This window comes from Rhipicephalus sanguineus, chromosome 4 (genome assembly GCF_013339695.2).
Source record: "Rhipicephalus sanguineus isolate Rsan-2018 chromosome 4, BIME_Rsan_1.4, whole genome shotgun sequence".
Lineage (NCBI taxonomy): Eukaryota > Metazoa > Arthropoda > Arachnida > Ixodida > Ixodidae > Rhipicephalus > Rhipicephalus sanguineus.
In genome coordinates this window covers 53084073-53103286 of record NC_051179.1, presented here as the reverse complement: position 1 = coordinate 53103286, position 19214 = coordinate 53084073, and the positions used below count along the sequence as shown (strand labels likewise).

General features: G+C 45.5%; 1 protein-coding gene across 1 annotated transcript in view; it reads left to right on the top strand.

The window, feature by feature from the left end:
- LOC119391204 (uncharacterized) overlaps positions 1–19214 on the top strand; it is a 571776-nt gene that overhangs the window by 235830 nt on the left and 316732 nt on the right. Inside the window, exons 3-9 of the mRNA XM_049415193.1 lie at positions 8969–9052; positions 10070–10123; positions 13959–14015; positions 14560–14664; positions 14876–14926; positions 15642–15746; positions 19004–19048. Of these exons, the coding sequence (XP_049271150.1) occupies positions 8969–9052; positions 10070–10123; positions 13959–14015; positions 14560–14664; positions 14876–14926; positions 15642–15746; positions 19004–19048 (501 nt within the window). The remainder of the gene's footprint in view (positions 1–8968; positions 9053–10069; positions 10124–13958; positions 14016–14559; positions 14665–14875; positions 14927–15641; positions 15747–19003; positions 19049–19214) is intronic.

Sequence of the window (19214 nt, the reverse complement as noted above, 5' to 3'; positions counted from 1 at the left end):
TGGCGGGGAACGGAAAAACAGGTGACCCGCCCTGGTAGTCTCGTAGTTATGGCACTTCACTGCTGACCCGAAGGTCGTGGGATTGAATCCAGGTCACGGTGGCCGCATTTCGATTGAGGCCAAATCGATTGGAATACCAATTTCGATTGGAATACCAACTAGCCCGGTCACACACCTTGCTAGAGACCCGTGTACTTAGATTTAGGTGCACGTTAAAGAACCCCAGGTGATCAAATATTCTTCCACTACGGCGTCTCTCATAATCATATCGTTGTTTTGTGACGTAAAACCTTAAAGGGACGCTAAAAGAAAAACAATTTTTCTCATGTTAGTAGTAGATTGCTCTTACACAATACCAAAATCGTCACGCTTGCCGCGAGAAGGCGCTTGGTAAGCGAGAAAACGCGCAAAAAGAAAATGCGGGTGGCGACGCCACCTTGAAGTTCCTGCACCAAACGCCGTGACGTCATAGATTTTACGGCGTCCACTAGGACCTACATAGTTTCCAACCAGCAAAAATTTACATTGCCCTCTGGGGGAACATAGACTTAACATACCGAGTTTCAGCAAATTTTGTTGAGCCAATGAGGCGGAAATAGGAAACGCTTTGAAATACACGACGTCAAGCACAGAGACATCGGCGCGAAATTTAAGGACACTTTGACCTTAATTTTCTCCTTCATTAATGCACCTATGAGGGTGAAATTCACGACATTGGAGTTCTAAAAGCACAATTTATCAATCAACCAATTCATTGTTTAGCTTTAGAGTTTCTTTAACAATTATTGTTATTAATCATGAGTATACGGAGCAGGGCTGTTCTTTATACTGTGCGGCATAGACTATTTCACGGACGGGTTTCGGTGCAGCCATGCTGGGCTGTTAACCTTGCCGTGTTTTATCTCGAACAACTGAGCGAACAGTGTTACGGTGGGCGTATACACATGAAAACTGTTGGGTTGGTGCATTCGGCGTTTCCTGACTTCATCAGTTCGCGTCAGGTATACAAAAATAAGAAAACATTCGTTTACCAGGCCATGATGGCGTCGCCCACATGCCTTACGTAACGTAGCCTATAGCCCTTTCTCGCGCGAAAAAAAAACGGTAAATAGAGTAAACAAACAAAAAAAACAGCGCGAGGAATAATGAAAAACATAAGTAAGGCAGAAAGAAAGTTGTCAGAGTCCTTACGCAGCGGTCTTCGTTGCATCACGGCCTGGCGGTGTCCGAAAGACGGGCGACAGATGTTCACGACGGGGCCTCCCATCGCGTTAAAAAAACCGCTGATTTCGCGGACCGTTGATGCCGGCATGAGCTGGCGTAAGTCAGAGGAGCGAGGGTAAGGCGTCTGGGAGAAGCGCTTGGCTATGCGTTGTTGTTGCCGTCGTTCTCGCGTTATCTACCTTGTTCTCGCTTCTTCTCGTTTGCTCTCGTTTCTTGGAACACCGGACGACATAATGTGGAAACTACACACCGCGGTGGTGGGAGAAAGGTTACCTAAGTGAGGTCCCCTTTTTTTCTTCCGCAGCTTTCCCTGACTAAGCCATTTTCCGAGAGTCGTTATGAAGTAAGGTATAGCGTGACAGGTACAATAACGAAGGTGTAAGCGCAATAAGTGCTAGTGCAGGAAGATAAATAAATAAACAACAAATAAATAAATAAATAAATAAATAAATAAATAAATAAATAAATAAATAAATAATGACAAGTAAAACGACAATACATGCAAGCGCCTGCTTTCTTTTCTGTTCTAACTGGCTTGCTGTGGAGAGGTTGAGGTTTATATCCGCTCCAAAGTCATTTACACTCCAAAGTCATTTTTAAAAAAAGGTGCCTCATCTTCCCTTTAATAGCGAGAAAAATTGTCACAAAAAGAGTCACTTAGATTTACAAGGACGCTGGTTGGGGGTGGTTATCGTCTACCAGTAATCAGTGTGGTAATGTATAAAAGAAAATGATAACGAGCAAAAGAATGGGGTACGTTCTAGAGTCTCTGCAGCAACCTGCTCTCACGTAATCGCATGTAGTTACTTACCAAGTAAGGTCTTGCTTGGAATCCTGCCTCCTTGCTCTGTTAGCACACCTTGGCAAAACGCAGCACCTGAGTGATGCCGTTTCCTGCGCAAAAACCATTGTTTCATGTTTTTGCCATTGCGCACAAGTCGACAATATTTTGGGTCTCGTTGAGGCGTGAGAGGGGCACGTGACATGCCTTCGCGACAAAAGCTCAGTGCAATCGCAGCAGCCGTGACAGCGCTACTTCACAGTCCTTTCACGCGGCTATTTCACTTTTGTGCGTCCGCACGCAACGCATTTAAACCAAGAGGCACGTCCGCAGTATTTCGAGCTCACAAAACGACTCACACTTGGCTTGGGATAGATAGACCATTTCGCCATTTTTAGCTGGGAGTGTTCTCCGCGCCCTCCCCAAGCAAGAAAGTTGTTGCGAGAAATAACAACCGCAAGAGTCGCGAACACAGGCACAGTAAGGCATACGCACGAGTAAGCTTTGCGTTACCTTCGAGTCAGCGCACTCAAGGATGAGAAAAATGTTCTCCTCGTGCGCTCAGAGTTTGGAAGGTGGTAACGAATATACTATAAAACTAAGATGATCTTGCCCAGTGTGCGCGTTGTTAGACACAATGTGCAGCAACTTGAAAGACGCTGGATACAGCGGCCTGGCTACTCGCTGAACCATAAATAGTAAATTTTTTCTTCTTGCCCTGAAAATGCTCTATGGTCGGGTTGGTTTGAAACAGTTCTATGAACGTCACCGTCGGCGATGAGACGATCACAAAAACTACAGTAAGTGCTCTGCACTACCTTCACAGTTGTATGAGTCACACATGGAGGTGTCTGCCATTATAATACGAAAGCAGCACGCTCATTCTATTCTGTATTGTTTTTTGTCCCTCAGTCCGTTTTTCCCACAGTAGGTAAGCAAAGTGTACGCGCGTCTGGTTGAATTCCCTACATTAACACAGGAAAAGGCGGGTTGAAAAGAGAAAAGAAGAAGACAAGATAACAAGTGATGCTCGCACGCACGAAACAGCGTTCACATCACTCTATTAGAGATGACGGTCGCGGAGCTCACTTGTCTTTAAAAGGAAGCACAGCAGTGCTCTTATGGCCCGCAATGCAGGTGATAGTCAAGTCATTGAACCAGTGTTTATTTCTTACCTTTTCTACGAGAGGGAGCAAGAGGTGAACGCTCTGACGTCCATTCGGTCTAAGGCAGCACGCATTCACTGTCTTTCATTGGCGAAAAGCTAAGAGCAATCTGTGCGCTCGCCATCTGTGCAATCGTTGTTTGTCGCGACTGCGCGCTGACGCTCAAGAAGCTGCACTGACGGCGTATCATCGGAGCAAAAATGAGCCACGGTTCGTTGTATTCTACGAAACGGCGTCATAACCGGTTTGAAGTGACTGTTTGTGATCGCACAAGGTTTGTCTGTCTTGAGAAGTATTTCCTTGGCTTTACTGTCTGTTAGTTCTCATTAATATCGAGAGGTCTTTGAACTTCTCTAAATAGGCAGACAAACGAAAAAACACGAGAATGATTTACCAGCGTACATCGCGACTACAACCGGCAACTAAAGGGAAAGGGGGTGACGGGAGGACAGGCGCCTGGCTGCGGGCGCACGACTTTAGTGATGCAGAACTATCGATGGTACTATCGATACTATCGATAGCTGAGTCACTATCGAACTATCGATGGTAAAGGATACTATCGATAGTGCTATCGATAGTAAGTACTATCGATAGTTTTAAATCAACAGCGCGAACTCATTGCAGCATAAACTTGGTTCCCCGCGCGCGTGGTACATAGTAGAGCCGGAGGAGCAGGCTGAAGGGCAAGAAAGTTGACATGCTTGCGTTCTTCACCAGAGTGCTGCGCTGACACATGGTCATAAAGTCAGACTATTAAGCTGTAGCGGAAAGGAAGCCGTTACATGGGGTGGAACAGCGCGGCTTCAGTTTTATATAGTATTTGATGATTGCAAAATAAAAAATTATCAAGAACTAAGTTTGTTAATTGTAAGATGTAACTGGTTGCTTTTAAATATTAATTTATTGATGGACATACGCCGCCATTTTCACTGCGCAAATAATTTCTCTCGATAAAAATTTCCTCATAAGTTAAGCGAAGCTTACAGTAGGCTATCGCAAATATTTTGGCAGTTTGGCCAGCCAGCAACGGCATCGTGATTCGCACCACTATGGATAGTTTGTCACGTGGTTGTGACGGTGAAGAATGCTGCAGCAAAACTGGGAAATATGAAGCTCTTTTCTTGGTCGAACTTGCGCCCAGAAAGTCAAAACTAAGAATACAAGCGATACACGCTGCGCATTGATTGCGGCGAGAACAGTTGCCGGCCGTCGAGTAATCTGACAATCGGTGGAACGCTTCGTCTTTTATACATCAGTCATCAAACCTTCCAGTGCAAGCTCTGGAATAAACTTGAATATTCGCGTCCGGCACGTAAAGGCTTAAAATGTCAAACAATCGCGAAACTTCTCAAACATTGCGGCGCGGTCTGCGTCAAACGCAGTTAAAAGTCTGTGGGTGAAACCCGAATACATCAAAACAAAGCAATAAACACGCGTGGCAGTAATATCTCTACTAATATTACCACTGGTACTACCGAGTCGACTATCGATAGTTTATCGATAGTAGTACTATCGATAGTTTGTTTACACTATCGATAGTTTCAAAGAAACTATCGATACTATCGATAGTAAATTTACCGATAGTTCTGCATCACTACTTTGAACTATAGAGCAAAGACAAGCTGCAGGTTTCCTCGTGAAACCAGCCATTGTGCAGTTGTTAAACAAAGACAGCAACAACAACATCGTCATCAGCAGCAGCAGAAATAACAACAACGACGGCGACAACAACAGCAGCAGCAGTAGCAGAATCAGTAGCAACAACAACAACAACAACAACAACATGAGCAGCAACGATGTCTATAAGGACAACCTGCAGCGAGCCGTTTCCCTCAGCACAAAACCCGCTTAATGTTTTCGCAGTGGAAAATGTTTCAGCCGCAAAATAACGATTACTCTTCTATGGCGAGCCCGGCGTTCGCTAATAGGCCTTACATTTGGTATGTGCTTATGGCGGAAGCTTCATCGCCTAATGATACGAGCCTCAGTGCCGGTAGTTGGAACAATGAGCCCAGGCATACGGCGAATTATCTCGCAAGCACGGCCGCCACTTCGCATACGTGCAATTAGAAGGTATACGCTCGATAATCTCGTCATAAAAGTAAAGAAGGCGCAGCTCGTTCACTAATCGCACTTTTTATTGAATCGATCCATTCTGTACTCGGACTCACGTAGTTCTGTCTCTGGAGAATGCAAACTCTAGAACTCGGATAGCGCAATAAATAAATCAGTTAATATATGGTGAATCCCACATTTATATGGGAATTGTTGTTCAACGAAGTTTTCTTTGATGTTTGTGCAAGTGGTAATGCAAATGTTTGGCATACGTGACCCTAACCTACGCGCCATTAGGGACACGTAGCCCGTACAGAATGGAACCGACTTTATCAGCAGAACCCAAACACTGAATCATTGGAAGCATTCGCAAATTTAACTGAAGTCATAGCTATTAGTTCTAACTTCTACCTAACCATCTCTTCGACTACAAGTTTGTTAGTTTTCAGGTCACTGCAATTTGTTTTGCATATGACGTGTATAATGACGCACCTTCTTACCACGTATTAAATCGGTGCTACTTCGAGAACTGCTACTAAAATTCTTGGGATGTCGTTACTGGTAAGTTATAATCAGGGGCGTAGCCAAGGGGTGGGGGTTGGGGAGTTCAGACACGCCCCCCCCCCCCCAAAAAAAAAATTCAATTTTGCTTGCGTATATATACGCGCACACATACATACGCACGCACAAACATACGTAAAGTATGGTTAACCCCCCGCCCCCCCCCCCTCCCCCCCCCCCCGAACAAAATTTCTGGCTACGCCCCTGGTTTTAATGGTTGTATAAAATGTCCAAACAATCGTTTTTTTTTATTCAATGCCCACCTGTTAGCGCCTCAAACAAGACTGGCAGATGTCTAAAGCAAATAAATAATTAAAATGACGCCAGTTCTGGACACGTGGCACGCTCAGCCGTCCCATTTTTCCTTACTGAGTTACTGTGCCGTACCGTCAATTGAGGGAGGCACCGAGTGACACACACCGTGTGGTGCACGGTACTCGCGGATTGAAACGCGACATCGTTTTTCTTACTTTTTTCCTTTAGTATAACGACTGCTATGAGCAATTTATCAAGATAACCGCGTCATGTCGCTGAGAATCTGGCCGCTAAAGATGACGTTGGCTCTCATGTAAGTGTTCGTGTCACAATTACGCCGCTATGGCACGAACTGTAGACGCTGAAAACGAAAAGTACTTGCATTACATAGCCCTAAATTTTACCGTTTTAATCCGCGAGTACTGTAAGTTGTTATCTATCCGGCAAGACAGTGTCCGGAAACTGTGGGAAAGAGGTAAAAAAAGTTCGTTAAAAAAATTAATGATCGACTAAGTCTCTTGTGTTTGAGGTTCTGGCGCCATCGGGGGTGGGGGTCGAGGGTAGAGTCCCCCCCACCCCCTCCCGCACTTAAAGCATTCAGAGAAGAAGAAACGGCCTCAGCTCCTTTAACATTAGGGCAGTGGCTCCTCAACCCCTTGGTGGCCAGCTCATTACCTCTTCCAAATTACCTTTCCCAGATGGAACAGGTGCCCGTTTGTTTCTGGCCGATTTCAGAGTACCCTGAACGAAAACGTGCGCAGAGTTGCAACTCGCCCGCTTCGTCGACCGTCCGTGTGCTCATCCTTCTTTTCTTTCTTTCTTTGTTTCGTGCAGGTCCGCTGGGAGATGCCACTGCGAGTCGACGCCACGCGCTTCGCACAAACGGTGAGTGGAGTTGGCACGCCTGGGGGGCTCTTTATCACAGAGGCGCGGAACAAAATTAGTTCCGATTGGGCCTGTTCTCGTAGTTGTTTTTTATTTAATTTTTATTCTTCTTTCGTTGCTGCTGCCTCCGTTCACTTACATTTGTCAACATTTCGACGCATTAACCAAATGGCCAGAAACGTAGAATGAGGGTGGCCAAAAAGCATCTTTTGCGCGCGCACACGCACACACACTCACACAGGCACACAAACACACACACGCACAGAAAAAAAAACGAAAGAAAAGAAAAAAATGTTATTGCAATGGTGCCTCTTGATTTTGTTGTTTTTGCTGAAAACATGCCGATTTAGATTACAGTTTCTAGCATGCTTTGCGCCGAATTCCTTTTATCGTAACCGAATTCCTGTTAGCGAGAAATATGGCTCCGTGATTTGCTCAGCCGCCATAGGAACGGCTAATTTCCGTGATTCACGGCTTCATACGTTAATTTAAAGGTGGCCTCCAAAACGGGACGTCGACGACGTGTTTCTGGCTCCGATGTTGCTTTCGGTGTATGTAGTTACCAAAAATGCACAGCCTTCGAGATCAGCTTCCACTAGCAAAATAGAAACTCTGATAACCGTGCAGGCATCGCTAATATAATTCAGGGCCCTTTTTGTATAGCCTCATATGGCTTTATATGGCTCGTGAGGCAACAAATTGCAAACGCGTTCCACCCTACGTGCCCGATAATACAGTGCTACAGCGAGAGAGAGCGAGAGAGAGAGAGAGAGAGAGAGAGTTGAAAGGAACGAATGTTGAGACTGCCGGTCGGTCAGGCAGGTGGCCTTCAGTAATAACATCAGCGCTTTTGCGTACTTTTTAAGGCTCGTTCACAGGTGTGACTGGCATTGGTCGCGCACAGGCTCAGTCACTCGCTGCTCAATTTTTCAGTCGTGCGGCTGCGGTGGCAAACCTCTGAACCAATCAGATGAGCAGGAACTCGACGTCAGAGACATAGAGAAAGTGAGAGTTTATTAGAAGGCAGAGAGGTCGGCCTGAGCTAATGCGCTTTAGCCTGCTACTCTACACAGGGGAGAAGGAAAAGGGGAAAAAAGAGTGATGAAGGGTGACGATGGGGACAGGAAGAGGTGGCGCGTATGTACAATGGCCACTTAGTATAAAAGCTTAGTGTCCAGTCCCATGCTTTTGAAAAAATCTTGAACATTCCTTGTAGCAGTTTTTGACAGTGTATGGTCGCACATTGCTGAGAAAATGTAACTTTCACTAACTGCTGTTACTCCGATGCCTACCAACGTTGAAGTTAGCGTCTTCCTTTGTGTCATGCACAGTGGGCAGGCACAAAATATATCGGCTAAAGTATCGCGCACTTGGCAGCGTTCACAGTTCGGGCTGTCTGCATGGCCGATTAGGTGCGCGAAGCGTCGAGTGAAGGCAACGCCCAGACGAATCCCGTGTAGCACGCCAGCTTGTGTTCGGTTGATTTTAGCCGGGAGGCGAAAAGTCATATCGGGGTCCGTTTCCTGCAGACGTTTGCATTGATGCCCTGGTTGAGACCAGTAAGTTACTGCGCACTCGCGCATGAGCGATCCCAACAATGTGTTAACGTCATTTCTTGAATACGGTATTTTTACCTTGACATAATTTTAACTTCATGAGACAATGGCATTGCGAGCAAACGCGAATTCGTTGTGGCGACGTACACAGGTAGCGCACACGTGTCAGCATCAGTCGCCTCGAGTCGCTTTTTGGCCGCCAGTCGCAAATGGTCGCCCGCCGGTGCTAGTCGCAGGTGTGAATGGGCCTTTATAGCTGTAATATATTAGGAATCATGTCCCCAAGATTCTGTTATCGGAAAATAGGAAACGTAAGATGCATACTACTAAAAAAATGAAAAGGCAAGCTTGGTTAAACAGACATGGCGCTTTTTGTTTACCATCCCATCTCTGCCACGGTTAAGCTCTTTCCTCTTTTCGTGCGCCATAAGATGTGAAGTTTTGGCGTATTGTTGTTCTGCTCTCAAATCGACTTGTTCGCGCAGTCGGAAGTGGCTTGCAATTCGGCCGTACGCTAAGGTCGGGATCGCTGGACGAAAAACCTCACGTGGTGCACCCAGTGTCAAAAGGTGAGCCATCGCGTTTACTTTGTGCGTGTACTGTGGATGATAGCAACATGAACGGGCGTTACAATTAGTGTATTATTATTCTATTTGTTTTTACGTAAATGGACGCTATACATCGGTCACAATGAAGAAACAGTGAAAACTATGAAGTAAAAAAAATCTTAACGCTTTTTGATCACGTTCGCTGATACGTCGTCGTTAGAAAAGTCGCTACGCCGATTCGAAAAGCATTTGAGGTTGACCATAGCATCCATCTACCAGTACCATAGGTCGGCGAGCAATGTCGAGCTCACTCAAGACTCACTCATGAAATATATATTGGGCTTGGGGCCCACTCGGACTCAGATTCACCAAAATTTTCCTCAGCCGGACTAACTCCGACTCAGACTCACTAAATGTTTTCTCAACCAGACTCATTCGGACTCAAGCTCACTAAAATATTACTCACCCGGACTCACTCAGACTCAGACTCATGGCTTGATGTGAGTCTGAGTGAGTCGATTCATAAGTGAGTTTGCCGACCTATGATCGGTATTGAGTATTATAGTAATCCACTTACTTAACCGAACATAGACCGACCGGCGACAAAGATGAAGACAAAAGACTGTAAAAAGTCAGAAGTGCAGAAAAAAGAAGGAGGCAGAAGAAGATCGTGACCACCTAGCCTCAATAAACCATCGAAGGGACGCTGCTTTTGTCGACGTTTACAACTGTCATCCTACACTTTTCCACAAACTTTGTTAAAGAAGTGATTAGAAAGCAGCGCTGGTAACTTTTGTAGTACAGGGAAGAGAGAGAAAAAGAGATTGGCACTCTCTTTGATGAATCACATTGGTAACGCCTTTTCCTACATTTACGAAGGTACGATGCACGTCTAAAGTACATCGCATTTCATCGCCTTGGGCTCGTATTCAGACCACCTAAAATGAAAGTGCAATGCTGGCACTGTAGGCTGACGTTCATTTTCTGGTAATTAATTAAGATGCACGGTATGCTTTTTTCTTTTCCTCCACACTGAAGATCCTACGGCGAATATACCTGAAAAGGCGCAAGTCATCAATACACCGAATAAAGGTGAGAAGAATACATTCTCCGCTCTCATACAGCGTTTCAATTAATTTTCTCACTGCATGGCCTCTAATTCATCTACACGAGGACCTGTCAACAGCGACTTAATATATATGCATTTTTTAAAGTTTATGGCCTAAGAGAAACTTTTAATGATAGCGTCCAAGGGTCGTAGGCAAATAATAAAATTAATGAAGGAAAATCCCTCGCAAACTCCCAGTTTGTGTAAACCTTAAAAAAATGGAATATTTTCCAGCTAATCACGCACCAAGAGATTTAAACGCTGACTAATTGCACTGGAACACACAGAGATTCACATTTTATAAGCACACTAGTGGTAAATTTGCGACGGTAGGATGCGCTAGCGCAGGCGTTCCATGCTTACTGGTCCGTTCAGTAAGCATGGAAACGATGTGCAGTGGATACATGATTGAGCGCCGCCGAGCCTCACAACATCGATGTCGCTTCTTTATGGGAGCATCTCTTCAACGTAATTGGTTGCCGAAAAATTGTAATAAAGAATGTAGTATTTCAATGCAGCCTTATATCTGCCTCATTCGACTGTCTCTAAAGCAAAGAAAAACTATAGTCACAGTTTTGCCGTGGTGAGCGTTACTGGCCAAGCATCGTATAGACAAAGCCACGGGCTTACTATGAAGAGAGAGAGACAGATAACAAGAAAGACAGTGGAGTCAAGGAGGCAAGTGTGCGGTTTGCTACCCTAAATAATGGGCGTAAGGAAAATAAGAAAAACTTAGAGGACGCTTGTGCTTCGCTTTCACGAGTAGGACGCGACCGTGTTCGTATCGTGTTCGTTGGACCGTGTTCGTATCGCCTTCCGAATCGCTAGCCTGACTTCGCTTCTCGATGGACGCCTAAACCGTGCCGCAAGGAAAGCCGAAGTGCAGACGCCCTCCGGCTCGTATATCCATGCATGCGGCGCGACGAAACACGGTGGCGCGATGCCATTTAAAAGCCGCCCGTGGGCCCTTTGAACCATCCCGCGGGTGATAGTCAAGCCTCTTCCACGCTGAAGAACCTCCGATATGTGCGTACCACCAACGGTAAATGGTTTGTATAAAACCTCGCCGTTAGCCTGCTGGATTATGTATGCGTGGTGGTCGAGCGGCTAAACGCATCGCGCCACGGAGAGAGGGGTCGCAGGTTCGAATCCCCGGTCCCACTCCGACCGAAGATTTCTCATTATCCCTTTATTTGCATCTACCTCGAATTTTCGCGCACGGACAACGCTGATATTTTTCGCTCACAACCAAAGACGCCGCCGCCAACGCCGACACCGAAATTTCTGCGAAACGAGCTCTTTAACGCTATCGCGTTGAAATGAAAATATAATCTGCGAGAGAAGGAGGGAGGAGGAGGGGGGTTGAAGATTACACGCACGGAACTCAGCACTTGGAAAACGATCGCCTGGGACGGTATATCCAAAACTGCGCTAGTTATCCGATAGGTTTATACACTTGTGATGGATGTGACCAAGAAATTTCGTTTCACAGCACAATAACAGCGCTATTATTTGCAGTAGCGATCACTTGCAACGTATTACGAATGGAAAACCAATTTCTCGGCGAAGGAATGCAACATGCGTCTTGATGGTACGATGTCGGTAAAATTGCAACCGTGGAATCAAGAAGGCACAATATATTATATATATATGACATCAGAAATCGCCGCCCAAGCATTCCGTACATGTGATTAACCGGCGAAGCTGAAACGTGCTACTCCGGTGTTTATCACGAGCTGGGATCTATCGAAATGCCTTCTGTTGAAGCATTTCTCAATCACCACATTTTCTCAATCTGATTTCTCAATCACCACATTTAGGAGATGTGTGCTTCACACTTTGCGTTTGGTGACGTTAGCCTAAATGATATTAACAACGCCTAAATGACTTCATGGATATTGATTCATGCTTTGGCAGGTGTCATCCCAAGCCATATATCCTGACAAAACGTGAAGAGAAACTAGGGCAAGTGTGGAGACCCTTCGAGGTAGCGTGTGCTAGCATTGCTTCTTCATTGCTGGCTTGTGCTAGCATTTATTGGGATGCCTTACTGCTCTCCCGTTGTAGAGTACAAAGTACTCTAAATCATTAAACCCTTTTACCCTAAAACACACATGATTTTTCATTATTCTCTGGATCGAATCCCTGCCCCGTCGGCCGCATTTCTACAGAGGATAAATGCTAGGGGCCCGCGTACTTATATTTATAGTCGGATACAATTTAAGAATTCGAGACAGGCACCGCCCACATGACCGAAGCGCGACAGCCGATCGCCTCCGCGACTGAAAAAATAGTCCCGCTCATGCACTCGGCAATGCTCTCCGGAGGCGGGGTCACCGGTCGTCCGGCTCATGACGTCAGTCTCAGTCTGGAATGCGCGCCCATTCGTGAAGGCTTGTGTGCATCCGCCTTTGAGGAGAAAATGCCGCAGACTTCTAAAGTTGTATTCGACTATATAGGTGCGCGTTCAAGAACCCCAAGTGCTCACAATTTCCTGAATCCTCCACTACGGTGTCTGTCATAATCATATCATAGTTCTGGGATGTAATATCCCAGCAATTATTAATTGATTCTTCATTATAGTTGCTGCGCAATCTCGGACTCACGGACCGCCACATTTTCCCACTTCCTAGCCATATACGGCTTCACTGTAAAGCGTACTGTCGGGCTAGTCGGTTCGTTATAGCAGTAAACGGCGCCACAGAGCACTAAGGACAAGAAAGAGAGGCGGGGACGGTCACGGGGCAAGAAATCAATTTGTGCAGTTATTTATGACTGCGTTTACCGCTGTCACGGCACGTTCTCTGCTAAAAAAAAAAAAAATTACGCCATCTCCCGCTAAAGGGGACCATGAGGCGATGCGAAGCCGGAGCACTTGCACGATCGCGTTCCGTTGGCGTTCGTTGGGCATGCTACCGACCTCGTGTCGTGGAACGCGAAGAGGGATGCTACGCGCGTCGTGTCTTCCATCTAGCCTGGCCGTTAATTCTCACAGGGCGAGCGGGGAACGCGGTCGACAGGCGGGCGAGAGGGGGGGTGGGGCAGCGTAGGAGAGGAGAGAGAAGGGGAGGGGACGCGCATGCGCTCGAGCTCATCGCGGCGTTGTGCAGGAGAGAATTTCGGCATGTCTAGCCCGCGTTTCAGAGGAAGAGTGGAAAGGGGGATGGGAGAGAGAAAGTGGAGAGGGAAAGTGGAGACGGGAAGTGGAGAGGGGAAAGGGAGAGGGTGAGTGGAAAGGGGTAAGGGGAGATGGGTAGAGGAGAAGGGGAATGGTGAGGGGAAGTGGAGAGGAGGTATGTGGTGAGGGTATGCGCATGCGCAGTGAGGGTGGTCACACCGCACACCACCACCACCACCACCGCCGGATTGAGCTCGATCTTAAGATACTTCGCATCTAAAAAAAGAATGCCCTCAAAGCGAGCTTCTCTGCAATAAGACTTTTACTGTGGCGAAGCCAGCTTTCGCACGCGCACGCGTTTTTAAGAACTTTCCAGCTACCAGAGGAATGTTATCATCACCTGTGAAGTGCGCAGCGCGGGTTGAAACGACTACTTCAGCGTCCCGAAAACTTCACCCATTGTTCCAGTGAAGCGAACAAAAAAAGCCCGTACATCCTGGAAAATTAAGCAAGCGTTTGCGAAGAAGAAGATGAAGAACCTGCGAAACTAAAACTAGTATTATAGTCCCCTTACCCGTGAAGTATAAACTGTTCCTAGCAGCGGAACGCAATAAAGCCTAGTTAAAGTATTCCAGACCTTTAGGGGTGTGTGCGAATGTTAATCTCTCTGACGTGAAATGGCAAATTTCTGTAATTTACAGGTTCCTTAGGAGACCCTCCATCGAGATACCAACTGCCGCAAACTGTCAGCTCACCAAGTAAGGCAAAAGTTTTGTTTTTCGCGATTCATTTCCGTAGGTGGTCGTTATCTCGACCTATAAGAACGCCTCACGTCATCGCCATTGAACCATCGTCATTCACGGGGAATTAATAAGATACTTAATTACAATCTAATAAAATTCGCTGCTTTCAACCTAGTGAGAGCCACTGGAAATAGCTGGTGTGAACTAGATACTTACTGCAAAAAAAAAAAAAAATGAGTTCTGTGTTTACCACACCCTTTCAAGCTGCACTCATCGTTGTCCAATAAAAGCTACGTCACAGTCACATATGTCTATCTACACGTGGTAGCTGTATACTTAGGCAACACGTTATCCCTTATGGAAAAGCAATCATGTCTCCAGAACGAATGAACGAAAATGTTCATTCCTTATATGTGAATATGCCTTTGCAGGTTATGTATAGCCTTCGTAGGGGTAAGCCTGAATGGTGCTTTTCAAGAACGTGTTATTTTGACATCGGAAGTCATTGGCTTGTTTCCCTATAGAGAAGTCGGAACGGTAGCCGTGGCTGTGTTTTCAGAACCCCCGGAACAAAACGATCCCAAGCCCCAGGTGGTGAACTTGAGTCACGAGCAAGTCGACAACTTGGCCGAGAAACCTCAGGTCCTTTTTGGCTCGGAGAGAGGTACGATCAAGGCCTGCGATCTCCGATATCAGCAGTGCATAAAGCAACAAAACTTATAAACAAATCATTTTATTCATTTTACTTCTTTTTCTTTATTTAAACTGTATTCCAAAGACGCATTCCTTGCATTCTTGATTAGTTTTGAGATCTATCAGCAAATTCAGCACCGTAATCGAACCGAAAGATTATCGCCTACGCCCCCTTTTTTCAGATCCTACGCACAACACGGATGAAAAGACCCAAGTCGTCAATCCTCAGAACGGTTGATGCATTTTCTGTTCCTATCTATAACACAGCTATAGATAGCCAGCAAAGTTATGAAGAAACTAAAACTAATATAATCATATTCTTGTTCTTACTAATTAACAAAATTGTGCGACCACGCAACTTTGGATGGTATAACGGACCAACACGCTTATTGAATGCTAATAGCAGTGTTCCTTAGGCTGTCTTGAGCACAAAAATTTTCTTGAATAAAATTTCTCATTATTTCTTCTTGTGTGAGCGATAACTCACGATAACTCTTATGTTAGCGATAAGGAGCACGGACACGAAAGCCGGAGCAAGTAGACACTATTTCGGCACATTCCTACTTCACTTTCGCATTGCAACATCTCTCGTAAAGCTAATAATTAAATAGTTTACTAGATATTTTAAGTTTACAGTAAAACTACTGCTGAAGTGTTTGTTGCTACTACTGCCCGCCTTAGGCACGTAGCCTATTTGAACAAAGCGACAGGAGCTGCATGTGGCAATTTCCTCTGAAATTATATCTTTCGCATAAAAACAAACACCTCGTACGTCTAGCTATTCAGATATACGAGCTATCAAGCTCAGGCTAATGTTAGCTTGCTGGCTAAATTATAGGTATTAAAAATAAACAAAGAAAAAGCACCTGAGAGAACACAGTAAGGCAAATGTTTCGCAAGTGGACCCGCAGTGCAACATTCTCTCAAACTTCGCCACTGTTCCAACAGAGCCGGTGAAGAATCTCGGCGAGAAGCCGCAAGTGGTGAATCCCGATGTGGACCCCGTAGGAAACTACAAGGAAAAACCGAACACTCTCAAAGCGACGTATCCCGGTGAGCCGGCCTCAAGGACGACTGTTAAAGAATCCTTCACCAGGTCCCACTGCAAATTTTGTATCGCGCATTGGAAATCGTAAGGCGCCGTTTAGCGAAGGTTTTCCTGTAAGAATTCTTCAAATTGGCTCATTATCGGACAGGTTAGAAGAGATTAGACTGCGCTGTTGCGATGCCTCCGGAAGGCGAGCATCACTGTAAAAGCGAGCACCGTTTCCCTTTGCCTCTGGCAGCGTTCGCAAGCGCAACGTACTACAATATGCCGGAGGCGAGGAGGTACTGTCGAGCGCGATATGAAGGTTATCGCGCGAGCGTCGACCAAGAACTACATCAGCGCCAACGCCCAGAATTCTCTTTCGAGGAGAGGGAGGTATCAGGCAAGCTTCACTCACTCTTTTTGCTGTTCCTTAAGCTGTGACCACTCCCGTCTGAGGAAGGCATATTTTCTCTTTTTCTTTTTGCATGACAATGCGGTATATTTTGTTCAACTTAGCAAGCTGTTCGAACAAAGCAATTCCACGCATCAGCTCACCATATCTTTCCCAGGAATCTTGTTATTATCCGCGGAGATAAGAGCCAACTAAAAATACACTTGATCGCAACGAGCGGAAGGCTTCAAATAGAAAGAAAGGGTGTAGAGTTCGCCGTAGGGGCGATTATCGTAGCATGGAACAGCCAACGATCGCGAGAAGAATGCGTAATCTTAATTTTCACTGTTCCGAAACGTGCCGCTTGGTCCCTGGGACGCTAGGCCGTTCGACGCTCGCGCGATAGCCTTCATATCGCGCTCGACTGTACGTTGCGTTCACGCGACAAGCCCCGCCTTCTTCTCTTTCTATTTCGCTTCGCGCCGCATGCATTGGACGATGTTTTGAGGAGCGCCTGTTAAGTAGATAAGTGTTTATTACGTAGCCCTTTGTCTCTCTCCCTCTCTCTACATGCGCAAGTAGCTTGAAAGGGAGGGCGCACAGTTTTCTGTTTTAAATTTGGACCGTGTTCACGCCGAGCACTTATCTCATATTTCGCAGACGCGTTCGCACCCCGACCAATCCGCTTTTGTTCGTTTGCAATGCACAAACCTGGTGAGGGTTTCTTTAATATAACGCGTTCTCCAGACGACGCCGCACACGAGAAGTTTTCACCATGTGATTGACTATCGTTGCCAATGGAGAAACGCTGCTGCTTACGTATTACCACAAAAGCAACAACATTATATCGCGCGATGAAACTGTGATGTAGGTAATATTGGACATAACTACATCAACAAGGGATGACGCAACGCCCGTAAGCGTTCTTACAAATCTAAACCAGAGCACGTCTATAAACTAAAATACGTTCCTCTGACGAAAAATAAAAGAAAAATAAAAGAGATATGAACAAAAGACACAGGCTAGACCACGCAGCTGTAAGTTTGATGTCTGTTACTATTTAACTAGAATATATTAGTACCTAACCAAAACAAACTTACGCGTCTTACGCTTCTGGATTCCCTATGCCACTTCAGATTCTGCGACGTTTCCAAAGTGAACCATCATGAGTTCACTATGGAAAAATTTCTCCGAATTCCTGCCAAAAGACACGGGCTTCCGTTTGTAACGCACTGCCTGAAAACTGCAGCGTCCTTTTGTGCCTTTAAACAACGTGCTCTAGTTTATATCATGGCATTTTTTCATACCACTCACGAGCCTCATCGTCATGTCATCCGCTCGACTTTACAATGTAGACGCGAGGTAATCTAATAAACAAGTTAGTTCCATGGTCATTTTTCTCCACCCAAGGTATTAGGAGCCGGTATCTATAGGTGTAATATTTCACGTTTTGATAAGCATCCTCGCCGTCATTTAGTAAAGATGAATAAAAGTTGGTGTACCGTCAGGGGTGGGGTAGGGGGATGGGCGGTCTTTGTATTGCTCTTTGGCCTGCGGTTACACAATCGCTGTCCGCGTGAGCGGTGATTTACGCCTCTAACCTAACCAAGCCTAGCCTAATCAAAGTTACGACGCGCAGGCACAGGCATCTACTATATATTACCAAAACTTCGATCAAAGGGAACCTATAAAAAGTTCCTTCGTAGAAGAGAAGTAACCAGATATATCACACTTTTCGATTTATATATAGCGGCTGAAGAAGAGACCGTTGACGTTTATCATTTTACTTGGATCGAATATGCGGTCGCCTGGCGCGAACATTAAAGAAAAAGCAGAGAGTTTTTAGAGCTTAGACGCTTTTTAAAAGTTGATATTTAGATTTTGTCATTGGTGCGTGTAAGCAGTAAGGAAATGTGTAAACGTACAGGCGATCGAGATGAGCTGAAGTGAGCTAGCAGGATTTGTAATCCTTTAAAAAAATAAAACTGCGAGTGACAAATGGTAGCGACTATCACGCTCAACTTTCCGTGTATGCGGCCGAGGTGGCACACTTTTCTGGCATCGCGGGCTCCATAAAAACGACTCCCACAATTTTGCCGGCGCTAAAAAGCGTTCGCATAAAACGTCACGAAAGGCAAGAACGAAAGATAGAACAAAATAACACCATAAAAGGATAAAAAAAATGTTCGCGAAACGTTCGTATGAAAAGAGCTTACAGGTCATTAATCTTGATGGCCGAGAGGGGAAAAAATCTTTCTGCGTGTGGTCGTTTTAAGTAGTTACCACGGTAAAAGAGACAACAAAATTGCGCGAATATAGAGAGCGCTGCCGTGGACGTTATTCTTCGCTCTGATTGCGGTGTTGCGGTCGGCAATAGCGCCGCCACCGACGAAGTAAACGACCAAAAAAAATTTTTTTAATAAAAAAAATACACCTCAAGTCTTCCAATTCAGCGCTCCATATGAGGAAATCGGTAAACACAGTTTATCAGAATATGAAAGAAAAACAAAATAAAGCAGCGCTTGCAAATGACCAGTTTCTTGGACATTCTTTCTGTAGAAAACGCTGCGTTGCAATCGTCCACGTAGCTTTAAAGGGGCATCACAATAGGCAGTTTTAGAATAGGGCACGCAAAGCCTTGCGTTAGCGTTTGTCGCCATTGCGGATGCGTCATGCGCTATGCTCTTGGGTGCTCACGTTAAGTTGCGAAAATAGCGTATCGTACCCAACGAATGCTACTCTCTGCGTATGCTATTCTAAAGCTGTCTAATGTTTTAGCTGTGTTCCGGAAGACAGCTGTGTTTGGTTTGTCGCACTATAGTTGAGTAATAAAGCAGGTTGGCAATGCCTGAATGAAGTCCCGCAACTTCTCTTCCTGCTTCAAAACAGACGTGGCGAGGAGCATAGACCGAAGGATAGGCTCGCCCACAAAAGGTAAGTGTTTTTTTAAAACCAGAACAGATTAAAATTTACCCCCTTGTCTGTTATTCGCACGCAGTCATGCCACTGAAGTCCTTTTTTGTGTCTTTATTGTTTATAGCCATTTCCGGAGTGCTTTATATTACTGCTAACTTAGTACACCTTGCTATACTCTACTCTT